Below are 12,996 nucleotides of genomic sequence, written 5' to 3'. Positions count from 1 at the left end.
TCATTTAAAATGGCCGAGAAGCTCACCTTTTCTGCAGAGCACGCGGCTTTGTTGGAGCCTCACCTGCCCCCGACCGTGGCGCCCGAGGAGGAGGGCTCCGGCATCTGGGTGACGCTCACGTACGCGCAGTCGCTCGACTCGTGCCTGTCTCTCGCGCCGGGCGTGCGCACGCGGCTGTCCGGGCCCGAGTCCAAGGCCATGACGCACCACCTGCGCAGCCGCCACGACGCCATCCTCGTCGGCGTCTCGACGCTGCTCGCCGACGACCCCGCGCTCAACTGCCGCATCGCCGGCGCCGAGCAGCAACAGCCCCGGCCCGTCGTGGTCGACCCGCACCTGCGCTGGACGCCGAGGCTGACGGACAAGGTGCTGGAGGCGCAGCGGCGGGGCGCCGGCCTCGCGCCGTTCGTCGTCACGGCGGCGGAGAGCGGGGTGTCCGCGGAGGCGGCGCACGTGCTCGAGCAGCACGGCGGCAAGTACATCCAGCTGGAGTCGGCGGCGGCTGGGCCGGATGGGCGGCTGCAGCTTGACTGGCGGACGGTATTTGCCAGGCTGGCGGAGGAGCAGGGCATCGCGAGCGTCATGGTGGAGGGGGGCGGGCAGGTCATCAACTCGCTGCTGGCCCCAGCCTGCGCTGGGCTGGTGAGCTCGGTCATCGTGACGATTGCGCCGACCTGGCTGGGCCAAGGAGGAGTGGTCGTCTCGCCGGCGCGCGTGCACGATCGGGCAGGATCACCAGCACCCGCGGCTCGGCTGTGTGACGTCGTGTGGCATCCTTTTGGCGACGACATTGTTCTATGCGGCAGACTTGAACGGCCACAATAACACGACATGACGCAAGCAGACGAGACACTGCAATACGCCCACAAAAAAGGGAAACAAAGAGCAGCAATGTATATGTATTATGCATCAACTATATCCGAATTATATCATCTCTGCATGGCCGTTTTCAACAAAGATGGCCCTCCCATTAGTGAATACCCAGCTCCGCCAAGTCCTGGTCGCTGACGTAAAACTCGGCCAGCCTCTTGTCGTCGAGCCCAATCTTCGTGAGCGCCGCCCGCGAGGTCAGGTTGAGCGCGGCGAAGATGTTCGCGTTGGTGGCCGTCGGCGGCACCGGCGGGATGCCCGGCAGCGGGTGCGCCTGCAGGAAGCGCGCGATGCTTAAGCCCTGCTGGCCGAAGACGGCAAAGACCAGCGCCAGCGTGTCCGGGCCGAGCGGCACCGCGACGTTTTGCGTGATACAGCGCTGAGAGCAGGAACCGCCGCCGCCGTCGACCGTCCGCTCCTTGAAGAACCGGCCCAGCCAGTTGAGCGCGCGGATACCCTCGACGACGCCCTCGGCCGTGTGGTCGCCGACCGTGTTGCGGCGGTACCGGATGCGCGCGCCCGCCGCGCAGTACTTCTCCACCAGTTCATCCATGTCACGACTCGGCGAGAGCTCGTCCTTGACCGCGTGGAACACGTACAGCGGGATCGTCGGCGTGTCCGCGTGGCCCGCCAGGGTGTCGTCGTAGAAGGCGCGGACGAACGCCGGGTCCCGCAGGAAGCTGAAGCCGTCGACAAAGTACTCGGCAATGTCCTGGTTCTTGAACAGCGCGAGCCCCGCCTTGACGTCCAGCGCGGCCGCGCCCAGGAGCGTGGTCGCGTTGAACGGGCCCGTCTTGCGCAGGTTGTCCACCAGCACCGCGCGCGCCGCCGGGTCCTGCGCCGTCGTGCCCAGCAGCGCCAGCACCACCAGCCCCGCCGACGGCCCGCCATTCACGCTCTGGATCGCCGCCGTCGCGTTCACCGGCAACCCGCCGTACGCCGCCGCGCCGACCTGCAGCTCCGGCGCGTACCCCGGCTGCAGCTGCGCCGCCCACTGCGCCGCGAACGCGCCCCCCGAGTACCCGTACACCGCCTGCCTGTACCCCTCCCTCAACCCGATCGTCTCCCGCAGCGACGCCACCGCGCGCATCGAGTCCAGCACGCCGTGGCCCGAGTTGTTGCCCGCCAGGTACGCCGCGCGCGGCCCCTCGTAGTCCGGCACGTTGAGCACCCAGCGCTTGGCGACCAGCAGCGGCGCGAAGAGCGCCTGCTCGACGCTGGCGGAGGGGAGATCGCGAAAGGCAAAGCTGGGGCTGCTGTCGACGCTGGCGGAGTCGTAGGCGGGCGCGTAGGTGGCGAGGGAGGCGCGGTCGGCGAGGCGCGGGACGAGCACGGTGGTGACGGAGAAGGTGGGCAGGCCGAGGCTGTCGGTGCTGCAGAAGAGCACGTTCCAGGCGTCCTGGATGCCGCGCAGGCTGTCGCGCGTGCTCTTGGGCGCGCGGCGCAGGCGTAGCACCTTGCCTGGGGAACCGGTGCAGTCGGCGCCGGCGGGGAGCGTGTACCACGGGTCCCGACTGGGCGGTAGCTCCGCGGCGGCGTCGGAGGAGCGTCGTGCATCGGCGACGGCCAGGTTGCCGAGGAGCGCCAGCAAGGGCGTCAGGCCTTGGGTGAGATGCATTGTAACTTTTTTTTTTTTTTGGCCTTGTTCGTTTCGTCTCAGAGCCGTTGTCTCGAAGGGGGGGATGACTTGGACAACGCAAGACTGGCCGGTTGATTGGTACTTGATGCTGGGGGAGGAGTGTCTAATAAGAATCGTGACGAGCCATTGGCAGGATCTAATTTGGAGGAATCAATGTAAACAAGCGTGTTTGTTTGCTCTGGCTAGTCTCGGCCGTCGACTTCTTTGTTCCGGATGGGTTGCGTAGATGGACGGAACGGGTGGCGCCCGGTCCTGGGTAATAGAAACAGCGGCAGGACAAAGCTTCTAAAAATAACAGACGGGAAGGTTACAGTTTGCCTGTCTGTGCGTTCGGCACGGCATAAACATGAGATGCCGGAGGTTTGCAGCAAGGGAATTGTCGGGATTGGCTGTCGCATGGGCAATGGCTGGTTGCCTTGTACATCTACGAGTAAGACCAAGAGCAGGGAGATGGAGTAAGATGATGCGCTAGTTCCGCGGGCGGGATGATCCTATTCTTGTGTCCTTTTTCCGAGTACAATCACTCCCTCTTTTTGGTACTAACTAGTAGTTACTTGACTTGTAAAATACGCACCATTTTAGCGGCTGGGTCGAATTCAGAAGGCGCGTACCTGGTTACCGGCCTGGCTCGGCATGGTTCAGGCTCAGGCCCTGCTTGCCGCCCTGACTTACACCAGCAGGGAGCATCGCCATGATACAGCCTGCTGCCTCCGTTTGGCATCCCTAGTGTCTGTCTGCTGCCGCCCCAGACTTTTTGGTTTTGACTCGAATTCACATCCCTTTTAATCTCGTCCCGTTGTTTGTTTATCCTAATTGGCTCGGCTCCTTCTCGACGTGTTTTTTTTTTCGCAGTCCGCACAGTCAACGGATGGGGCACAAGACACGTCTAGTCCATACCCGACCATCTCATCTCCCGGAAGAGCGACAGCAGCATCCGGCCATATAGGTCGTCGACTACACCCAATTCATCTCCAAGCACAGACAACAAGGCAGGGACACATGGCGACAAGCTCTGCGGGGACCAATTCACTTTTCCCCTGGTGAATTACCGTCGTCAGCCTATGCTGTCGCTTTCCAGTTTGCTCCCACTCCCGCCAAATGGTGGCTTGCTTGCTTGCATTCCCTCATGACTCGTATCCGAGCCGAGCCGGTTATGGCTCGAAAAGCTAGTCGTCTTTTCTTCGGGGAAAATGAGTTGCCATCCCCGAAAATATTCAATAAAAAATAAAATAAATAAAAAATTGCGCCCCAGAAATGGGTTTGGAGGGGCAGCTTGAACCAGAAACGTCATGAAGGTGGGGGTGCGCCAAAACGCAGAACTTCAACACCAAGCTCTCGCTTCTCCACGATTCTCTCATCCACGATACCTTCTCTCTTTCTCACTGCACTCAACAACAACGTGGGCATTCCGCGATTTTGTTCCCCCCCCTCAACTGTCCAAACAAACCATATCCCATTCATTACTCTGGCCTACCCGGCCGCCGCCTCCTCGCCCACCATGGCCCGTCCCCGCATCGTCGTCCTCGGCTCCCTCAACATGGACCTCGTCTGCTACGTCCCTCACCACCCCCTCCCCGGCGAGACCCTGACCGCCAACCACTTCGCCACCTCCCCCGGCGGCAAGGGCGCCAACCAAGCCGTCGCCTGCGGCAAGCTCTCCCGCCCCTCCTCCTCCGCGTCCTCATCCTCCTCCGATGCCACCGCCGACGTCGCCATGATCGGCGCCGTCGGTGCCGACCCCCACGGCACCCAGCTCCTCGACAGCCTGCGCGCCCACGGCGTCGACACCGCCCACGTGCGCAGCCTTGACGACGCCAAGACCGGCGTCGCCCTCATCGTCGTCGACGAGCCCTCCGGCCAGAACCGCATCGTCCTCTCGCCCGAGGCCAACCACGCGCTTCTCCCGGAACACGTCGCGCAGGCCATCCCCGGCCCGCGACCGGATTTGCTCATCATGCAGCTCGAAGTACCCCTCGAGACGGTCCTGCAGGCGCTTCGCACCGCCCGCGATGCCGCGATCCCCGTCCTGCTCAACCCGGCGCCCGCGAGGGAGCTTCCCGTCGACGCGTACAAGGGTCTCGCCCACCTGGTGGTCAACGAGACCGAGGCGGCCATCCTCTCCGGCTGCGATGAGTCGGAGCTCGACACCGCAGAGGGGTTGAAGCGCGTTTCCGGCATCTTCCTCGAGCGCGGCGTGCGTAACGTCATCATCACCTTGGGTGGTCGCGGCGTCTACTACGCCACGCACGACGGCAAGAGTGCCCTGGTTGACGCTCTCAAGGCCAACGTTGTCGACACCACCGCCGCTGGCGATACCTTTGTTGGCTCGTACGCTCTGGCTGTCGTCAGCTCGACTGGCACCTTCGACATAGATGCTGCCATCAGAGCCGCTAACAAAGCCGCCGCCATCACCGTCTCTAGAAGAGGAGCTCAAGTATCCATCCCTTGGAAGGATGAGCTACAGTAAACGAAGATAAAACATAAACAAAAGTTCAAAAAACATACTCAAATTAAATTCAAATCCGATTTGACTGAAGCTACTTCCTAATTGATGATACGCAACTCTAGAACCATGCGTTCCAGTTCCAAGCGCCTTGCGCAGATCCATCTCCGTCGGCCTTGGACACATTAATTGATGGCGTTAGACTCCTCCAGATACCTGCCGCAAAAGATTTCTTCTTCCTCAATGATCCCGTTGTGTCTGTTGTGCCACTAGTGTTGCGGCTGCGAGATCGCCTGCTGCGCAGCGAGTCCATGTTTGGCACCTGCCTCGGCTCGCGTCTCTCATTCCCATGGATAAGCGACTGCACATAAACCTGCGGCTCCGGTGGGCGGCTCACACGCGTTCGTTGGTACCTATCCTGTATGGAAGTATCGGGTAGCCGCATTGGAGCTTGCGCCTTTGCCTCCCAGAACGGTCTGTCTAAGTGGTGACTTCGTTCAGCATTCACCTTGTTCTCAACCCTGCCAGAATGCTCCATTCTCTGCAACCAGTCGCCAACCACATCCGCTTTCCAGTGTCTTTGCATAGCGGACTTGATGCTCTCAAGGGAGTACATTGGCGGTGGTGACCAAGCGGACCTAACGTTGTGTCGCTTCAGGGCCCCGACCGCTATGGTTTCGAGTCTAGTGCATCGTTGGGCCACACCAACCAGTATCTCGTGACCGAAGTAGTCCGAAAATGCAGAATGGCTGTATGTGATTTTCACCTTCATATATGGCATCTGGGAATCTCCGAGCTGGCTTTCGAGATCCGCGATCAACTCATCTGATCTCTCTCTTTGGGCTCGGCTGGCATGTCTCGTGATAGATTTGGGATCGATACGGATCTGGGCAAGAAGAAGGACCTTTGATCCCGCATATAGAATTCTAAACTGTTAGAATCGCGCTATTGTCTTCGTCTTGATTTACTCACGTCGGAAATGTCTGCTCGTGAAAGACTTGTACCACAGCGGTCCCCTGCACAGGGAGTACTTCGACTTTGAGATCATGCAGGCACCCATGCTTGAAAAATAAATCTTTTCAAATTAGTGTAAGGACGAGACTGGGAACACTCAAACATACCCAAATGGTGTTCATTCTCTTTCGGTTGAGTCGGCTTGGCGCCAGTCCCATCTGCCGAGTATGCGTGTGAGAGAATGCCTGACACTTCAACCGCCGCCCAGACATAGTCTTGACCAAAGTAGCGACTATGGCCGCTTGTATAAATAGAAATATGAGGGGACAAGACGTGAGGTAGAATGCTGTCCATGCTTATCGTGCAGCTGGGGCCATCCGTTGACGAAGAAACGTGTCGAACAACGCTCGTGTTGGATTCTGTGCTAGACGGGTTGCGCATGCCACACCCACCAGAAACAAAGGAGTTCCAAGAGTTGGTGTTGTCGGAAGCTCCCGAATATGTACGGCTCGCTTCTCTCAGCATTTCCTCTGCCTCTTCTGCCGTGCGTGGACCCATGTTCTCGCTCTTCTCGGGGGCGACGGCAGTAGAATCGAGGTTCAATGCCATGTTTGGGCTGACTGAGTAAGGACGCGGGGGTACGGCCTGCGGCTGTTCATCCTCGACAGCTTGCGACGATAGAGCCCACAGGCTTCTGCGTTTCGCGATGTTGAGATGGCTGGGACTTTGTTTGTGCAGAGGACGTGCAGCGTCTGGAGGTGCGTAGGCGGGAGGTTGCGGATGGAACCTGTCTTTTATACGGTCGGTCGAGTTCGGCTGCTTCGAGATTCGCAAGGGGCTGGGGCGGTCATTCTCCACGCGGCGGCTGGACCAAACATCTTGACTGACGGAGGTGGAAGTAACGTATGGCGAAAGACCAAGAGGCATAGTGATGGTCGAAATAGATGAATAGAAGATAACGAGACCCAAGAAGTGTAAAGAATAGCAAAGCTGTGGGGAATAAGATAAAATGGCCTGACGATGATGGTGCTGGTGAATGTTGCGAAAATGAAAGATGAATTCTATCGGTAGGGGGGTATCTATTTGCTTGTAATGCTGCTAGTAGTGTCGTGGAAGGGTATGAGTAGTGAGATCTTCCTTCCGAATATCCAACGGGGTGATGTAAAGGCAGGTGCGGATTTAAACAGTGGTGCCCAGGGTGCGGAGCAAGTTATCTTTGATGGATTCTGCTTCCGCGTCTTCCACAGAGAGAAACCGGATCTAGTAGTGCCAGTTAGTTACTTGAACCTGCGCATTGTCGAAGCTGGAGGGAATGAAGCTTACCATTTCGTCATTTATGGTCGTGCCGCCGTAAAGTACAGGCTCTGACAGACTCGCTGCCACACCCTTCTTCACTCTGTCCTCCCAAACACCGTCCCAGTTCCACTCGCCTGGTTTTCTGGTGACGGCCTGGCCGGCTTGCTTCTTCTCGCCCGTCGGCTTCTTGGGACTCGGCGTCGCGGGCGAGCCGTCAGACGCACCGCCCTGCTTCTCGCCGGTGGCCTGCTGCTTGCGCCGGTACGTCCTCCAGGCGTGCCAGGCGCCCGGGTTCCCGGCAGCGTCCAGGGGCACCGCGTCGAGCACCTCCGGCCTGTCAAAGGCGTTCTTGATGTACTTGAGGACCTGGTACATGGACATGGAGGCGGGCCGGCTGCTGGTAGTCTGCATGTACGACGGACCGGCGGGGCTGGCAGCGCCGACTGGGTTCGGGCTCGCGAACCCGGGCGTCTGCTCGACGATTGGGCTCGTAGGCGCGGAGAGGCTGGCCTCGGCGCTGCGGCGCACCCTGCCAAACCACTCGGGGAACCCATGGCGCAGGCTGAAGCCCCCGGGCGGCAGGCGTTCGTCGTCGGTCGCGCTGACGGTTCCGTTGTCTTGTATATCGGTGGTGTACGTGTATGTCGTAAGAGGCGTCACCAGGGGATGGAACACATCCGTCGTGAAGATGATCATGGGAGCCCGCCGCGGGTAGGAGTCGGGAAACATGATTTGGAACCTGAGAACGGCGGGAGCGTAGGGTCCTGCAAATAGAATAGTCAGCGCAAGCCACAGAAGCGCGGCGGAGCGAGGCCAGGCTTACCTTCGCGGATGAATAAAACAGCAGACCACACGGTCGAGTCCCCCGGGTTCAACGTTACAAACACGCCAGAAGGACAGGCCTGCTTCAACCCAGTGCTGTTCCCTCCAGTTAGCAATCGTTCCGCGAACGGCTCGTGATCAAGGGGCCACCTACAATTCGGAGAGAAGCTGCTGCCTCCGCAGCGACGGGAGATTGGCCAATTTTAATAATGACATATTGGCGAAGATGATCTAGTCAGAAGGTCGCAAGGTCAGTCTTGCTGCTGATCGTTGATGAGGTTCTTCGGGGCGGAGAGTAGAAAATATGAATAGTAGAAAATAGAGAAGAAAAAGGAGTTAAGAAGGACTTTAATATAGAAAGGACAGTAAGCTTTGGATAACAAGGTTTGGATAGCAAGGTTCGGATGTCAAAAGTTTAGATGTCTACAATAGTACATAGGTTGGACGGCGGTGAGGCCAGCAGTGGCGCGTTCTGCCGAAACGTGTCGCGTTGCGGGGTTGATCGCCAGATGGAGGGGTAGCTTTTGTCGTCGGAGGGGCTCGACGGCGATTGTCGTAGACCGAGAACAGAATTTTACAACTTAGAATTTTGTCCATTGCGGGGATAATTTTCTGTTATTTTGTATCGACTATCCTGTGCGCGGAGCACACAGCTCCTCTATGCAGGGCACCTGTGTTTGACACCCTGTGCCGTATTTTGTAGTTTTGCCTCTCAAAAACTCACATCAAACCACCCAGTATAGGATATCTGTAAAAGTAACAACAATCATAAGGTAAGGAACATCGGCAGGCAAGAAGGCAGGCAAGCCCGCTCAAGCACCCAGGCGCTTCTCAATCTTGCTCTTCTCGCTCTCGCGCACCTCGCGAATGTCCTCCCTCGTCGCGTTGTACGCCGCCGTCACCTGGTTGAACGGGTTCTCCGGACTCTTGTCAAACTCCTTGCGGATGCGCTGCTTGCGCTGATCCAGGCGCAGACCGGTGCCGCTGCCGTCCGCCTTCATCTCGTTGAGGCGGCGCTCCTCGTAGGCGCGGTAGGCCGCGGGGAAGCGGCGCTCCGGGTGCGTGTCGATCTTGGTGTCGCCGCCGCCGGCCGTCAGCGACAGGGCGTCGAGCGCGTTGTCGATGCCGCTGGCGTTGAGAGTGCTCGGCCCGTCGTCGTCGAGCTGCGCCAGGTCCAGGCCGCGCGACTTCTTGACGGGCGCCTTGGACTTCTTGGGCTCGGCGCGGCCGCCGATGGCCTCCTCCTCCTCCTTCATCAACGCGTCCTTCTCGGCCTTCTTGCGGGCGGCTTCGGCTCGCTTGGCCTCTTCGGCTTCCCTACGGGGTTGAGATCTGGGTTAGCAGCCGTACTGCCGTTGTCGGCGCAGCGCGGTATGACGGTTGCGGTTCGTGCCACCCCTCTATAAGGGAGTTGCACATGGTAGTCCTGCGAAGAGGAGAATAAGACCGTAAGCGGGCCGGCGACTCACTTCTTTGAGTTGTTCTTGGAGCCCTTCTGCCACTGCTCGTCCTCAACGGCCTCGCGCTGCGCATCCTGCGCGGCGTTCTTCTTGGCCGCAGCGTCGGCCTTGCGGGCGTTCCCAGCCGCTTTTTTGGTATTTTCTCCCTTTTTTCCAGCCATGTTCATGTATCGCTCGTTCGCGCTGTCGACGTTGTAGTACCGATTTTCGGGGCGGTTGTGTGCGACTGTGTGCGGTGGGCTTGTCTAGTAACCGTTGCCGTTGTTTGGTGGGGTCTGCCCGTTGGAAGGTGACGCTTTGGTAACTTCGACAGTCGATAATCAGGGCTTGTCGGAATCACAGTGCGTCGTCGGTTCCCGGTCCCGTGCTGTCGGTGGCAAGGTGAAGATGCAGTTGCTCGGTGTGACTGTGACTGTGACTGTGACTAACTCTTGCGTGACGTGCGAGTTGCCCAGGGCAAGTTCTTTTGCGGGCCGCCAGCTCTTGTGTCTGCATTACGTCAGGCAATCCAAGTATAACGTCCGAAGAACATTATCAGGAAGGTATGAATAGCGGCATTTCTCACGCTCCAGCCGGAGAAAAAAAAAGGCGTTTCTTGTTACAAGTTCCAGGAACTGCCAGCTCGTTAGAAACCCCGAATAGCGTCATGGACTCATTCGGAAGTTTGGCTGCTGCACAACGACGGACAAGGGCTCCAAGGTCAGCGCAACATCCGGATACTGGCGAGAGCCTTTTTTTGCTGCAGCCTCGACGGCTGATAGCCAACGACGCAGCTTGACCGAGAAAGTATCCATCATATATTTGGGCGACGATGAGGATTCCGCGAAGTGGGCATCAGCGACACCCACCCCTCTCACTTGTGCGACCTCTTCATTACCCTGATAAGGGTGCAGGTCTGTCCCCAAAAGAAAAAAGATTTTTTTTGGAAAATGAGGCTGCTCGGAGGGTCATCGCTACAATGGGTGTCAACTTGCATATGGTCATACTTGATCTTCATGCACGCTCCTCCCCATGTCGACGACTTTCCTGGCTGCTGCAACTGCATCTACCACCCGAGACAGGATGGGATGCGGTGAGGGAGGCCCAAGGGCCTGTCTGCAGTGCAACACTCGCAAAGCAGGGCTGCCGTGTATTTCGAGAACCCCTTGCAGTTCTGTCATTTTTTGGGCTTGTCAAAAAAAAGCCGACATACGGATATGTGCGTCTCTCAACATCTCGACTACCAACCAAATATTCTCCCATGCCAAGAAGTAGCGGTCTCTGCCACCAGGATCTTCCTGCTGCGTCTCGTGTGAATGGAGATGGATGCCTTGCGCTCCGTGCAGCATACGAAGTTATTGCTCCATATCCGCCGTCATACCGCTTCTTCTTCTTCCCGCTCAGCAACAAGTCAGTCGGCCTGGTTGGGTCCCGTTGCATGGTTTCCAAAGTCGGCCACCCCGAGTCGTTCCCGGAAAGCCGGAAAGCATACGATGTCGGACCTTGCTGCTTTGCACAAAACTTCCATGTTTCCGGTCAGGGTTGCGGCCGCCGCCTGTGTTGGAAAAGCCCGATTTTCGCTCCCTTGATGATAAAGGTCGTCGTCCCCTGCCCAGCTGGACAGGGGGCTGCTGAGGACCAGGGGAGGCGCCCGGCATGACGCCATTCTTCTGGAGGCTTTCTTCCCTTCTAGTCACAGACTGAGATTGCTTTTTTCTGGCTCAAATCAGTTTTCTTTTTGGCCTGTTTTGGACAAAGTGATTGAATTCAGAATCAATCCATGCACGTCCCTCCCCCCCGCTGTGGACAGCGAGTGTTGGACATGGGATGATGCATGCGGTCCAGGTCAGAAAATGAGTCCAATGCCAGTTTTCTTTGTCCACCACCAGACCGACTGAAGCGAGATGGCGCCGACCAGGGGAATTTTCTCTGGGTATGGGTTAGGGATATTCGTATCCACACGCCCCGGCCGAAGCACAACTCGATAAAACCCCGACCAGAAGAGGTATCTCGTCTCACGAGCCTCGCATCGCAGTCTGGAGTCACATCGCTTTTCAGTCTCGCCGCACGGCCTCGGTGACAGCCTCATAATTAGTTCATCTCTAGCATCGAACCACGACGGACCTTGCCTCTCCTTAGCGCCCGTCAGCGTTGTCTGCTAGATATCCAAAGGAGTTATGATACATGACAGGCTTAGTGATGAGCCTTGTTGGTAGCAGAGCTCCCAACCCTTAACTTGCCAAGCTCAGCAGGATTATGCCCTCATGGCATCTTTGGTCCCGAAAAACGCTAAACTAGCTCGTAATGGAAGATTGAACGCGTAAGTTATCCGTGGCGCTGTGTAAGGAATTTGGACTTGGGACAGAGCCCGGGCCTAGGAACCAGGTCGTCGGAGACTGGCGTTTGCCGCCGCCAATTACAGCCACGCCCTTCTTGTGCCGATCCAAAGTGGCTGGGACTTCGCTGGCTCCAGCAATGCTGCCAGATTGCATCCCAGATTGTCCCACCTGGGAACCGGCCAACTCACTTTTTGGCTGGTTGCCACCCTATCTGTACTCACAACTGGACGTTGGCCAAGTTCATGCAATGTCACTAGAGGGCTCTACACTGCAACCCTAGTTGATCTATTGACGGTGTAAGCGGCGGGGGTTTAAAAAAAAAAGGAACAAAAAGAAAACATTGGTCAGGGTAGCACTCGCAACAAGCTGGCTTGCTGGTAACGTTCGGAGTTGTATTGGTGCCACGAGGTTGGTTGGCACGGGGTTGTGGGCTGCTGCGCGCCAACAACTTTAGTAGAGGGGGTGTGGCACAAAAGGGCTCTTCTTGGTGTCTCTTGGATGAGCTCGTCTTATTCGTTCGGGGGCGCCAGACCCAGAGCCCCGGAGTGTGGTATCCCAATCAACTTGTTTGCCACCGGATGACCACCCGCACGACTAGGATCCTGAGTCTGAGCTTCAACGCGGATGGGGACGTAGTTTGGGGAAGTACGGGAATGGTTCCCGGAAACTTGGTCATTTTGGCTCGTCGCATTGGTAGTTGCAGACCATTTTTTTTTTCTTCGCCGTCCAACTTCTGCTTGGTCCAAGGTTTTGGTTATCAAGTTCCCATTTGCCATGTCATGCTACGTGGCAGTGTGTCGCTGATTTCCATGGGCTCCTGATTTCAGCCACAGGAGAGGCTCATCATGGCAGTTACCGTTACGAGTTGCCCGCCCTCAATTGAAACACGGTCTTGTCTAGCCAGGTACAGGGATCATACCAGGCCGACCATCAGTTAAAGGCGAGGCTATCTTGCCGTCCGCATAGGCTTGCTGTCAGGTGATTGCGAATTGTCAGGGTAAATCAAATCAAGATGGCATATTTGAGGGTGATAAGAGCGAACGGGGCAGGGTAGCTATTCCTGGAGGTCGGGACCTGGACCTTGCAACTGGTACCAGACCTGGACCCAGGTGAAGTGGGTTGGTGAGCGCTGCCATATTGGGCACTCTTATTATGGGATCCCAACATTATAAAAGCGACCGCTTCTCCACACTC

At 57.7% G+C, this 12,996-nt stretch overlaps 5 protein-coding genes across 5 annotated transcripts; 2 read left to right on the top strand and 3 right to left on the bottom strand.

Moving 5' to 3' along the window:
* Nucleotides 1-9: 9 nt before the first annotated feature.
* On the top strand, nucleotides 10-825 carry ISF_05551 (Dihydrofolate reductase-like domain protein; the record flags this gene model as incomplete). Its single annotated transcript, XM_018849156.1, has 1 exon — nucleotides 10-825. One exon carries the CDS (start codon nucleotides 10-12, stop codon nucleotides 823-825), a length of 816 nt encoding a protein of 271 aa, XP_018703727.1.
* A 145-nt stretch (nucleotides 826-970) lies between these two features.
* ISF_05550 (lipase) lies at nucleotides 971-2,488 on the bottom strand (the record flags this gene model as incomplete). The annotated part of the gene is made up of 1 exon (XM_018849155.1): nucleotides 971-2,488. One exon carries the CDS (start codon nucleotides 2,486-2,488, stop codon nucleotides 971-973), a length of 1,518 nt encoding a protein of 505 aa, XP_018703726.1.
* Nucleotides 2,489-4,007: 1,519 nt separating this feature from the next.
* On the top strand, nucleotides 4,008-4,976 carry ISF_05549 (ribokinase; the record flags this gene model as incomplete). The annotated part of the gene is made up of 1 exon (XM_018849154.1): nucleotides 4,008-4,976. One exon carries the CDS (start codon nucleotides 4,008-4,010, stop codon nucleotides 4,974-4,976), a length of 969 nt encoding a protein of 322 aa, XP_018703725.1.
* A 2,109-nt stretch (nucleotides 4,977-7,085) lies between these two features.
* Nucleotides 7,086-8,240, bottom strand: ISF_05548 (ubiquitin-conjugating enzyme; the record flags this gene model as incomplete). The annotated part of the gene is made up of 4 exons (XM_018849153.1): nucleotides 7,086-7,166; nucleotides 7,230-7,966; nucleotides 8,026-8,120; nucleotides 8,179-8,240. 4 exons carry the CDS (start codon nucleotides 8,238-8,240, stop codon nucleotides 7,086-7,088), a joined length of 975 nt encoding a protein of 324 aa, XP_018703724.1.
* Nucleotides 8,241-8,836: 596 nt separating this feature from the next.
* ISF_05547 (DUF1014 domain protein) lies at nucleotides 8,837-11,121 on the bottom strand (the record flags this gene model as incomplete). Its single annotated transcript, XM_018849152.1, has 3 exons — nucleotides 8,837-9,341; nucleotides 9,494-9,710; nucleotides 10,956-11,121. 3 exons carry the CDS (start codon nucleotides 11,119-11,121, stop codon nucleotides 8,837-8,839), a joined length of 888 nt encoding a protein of 295 aa, XP_018703723.1.
* Nucleotides 11,122-12,996: the final 1,875 nt, after the last annotated feature.

Source organism: Cordyceps fumosorosea, assembly GCF_001636725.1.
Source record: "Cordyceps fumosorosea ARSEF 2679 chromosome Unknown scaffold_13, whole genome shotgun sequence".
In the NCBI taxonomy this organism is placed as follows: domain Eukaryota; kingdom Fungi; phylum Ascomycota; class Sordariomycetes; order Hypocreales; family Cordycipitaceae; genus Cordyceps; species Cordyceps fumosorosea.
The sequence above is the reverse complement of the archived record's forward strand: the minus strand, read 5'-3'. Positions and strand labels throughout refer to the sequence as shown.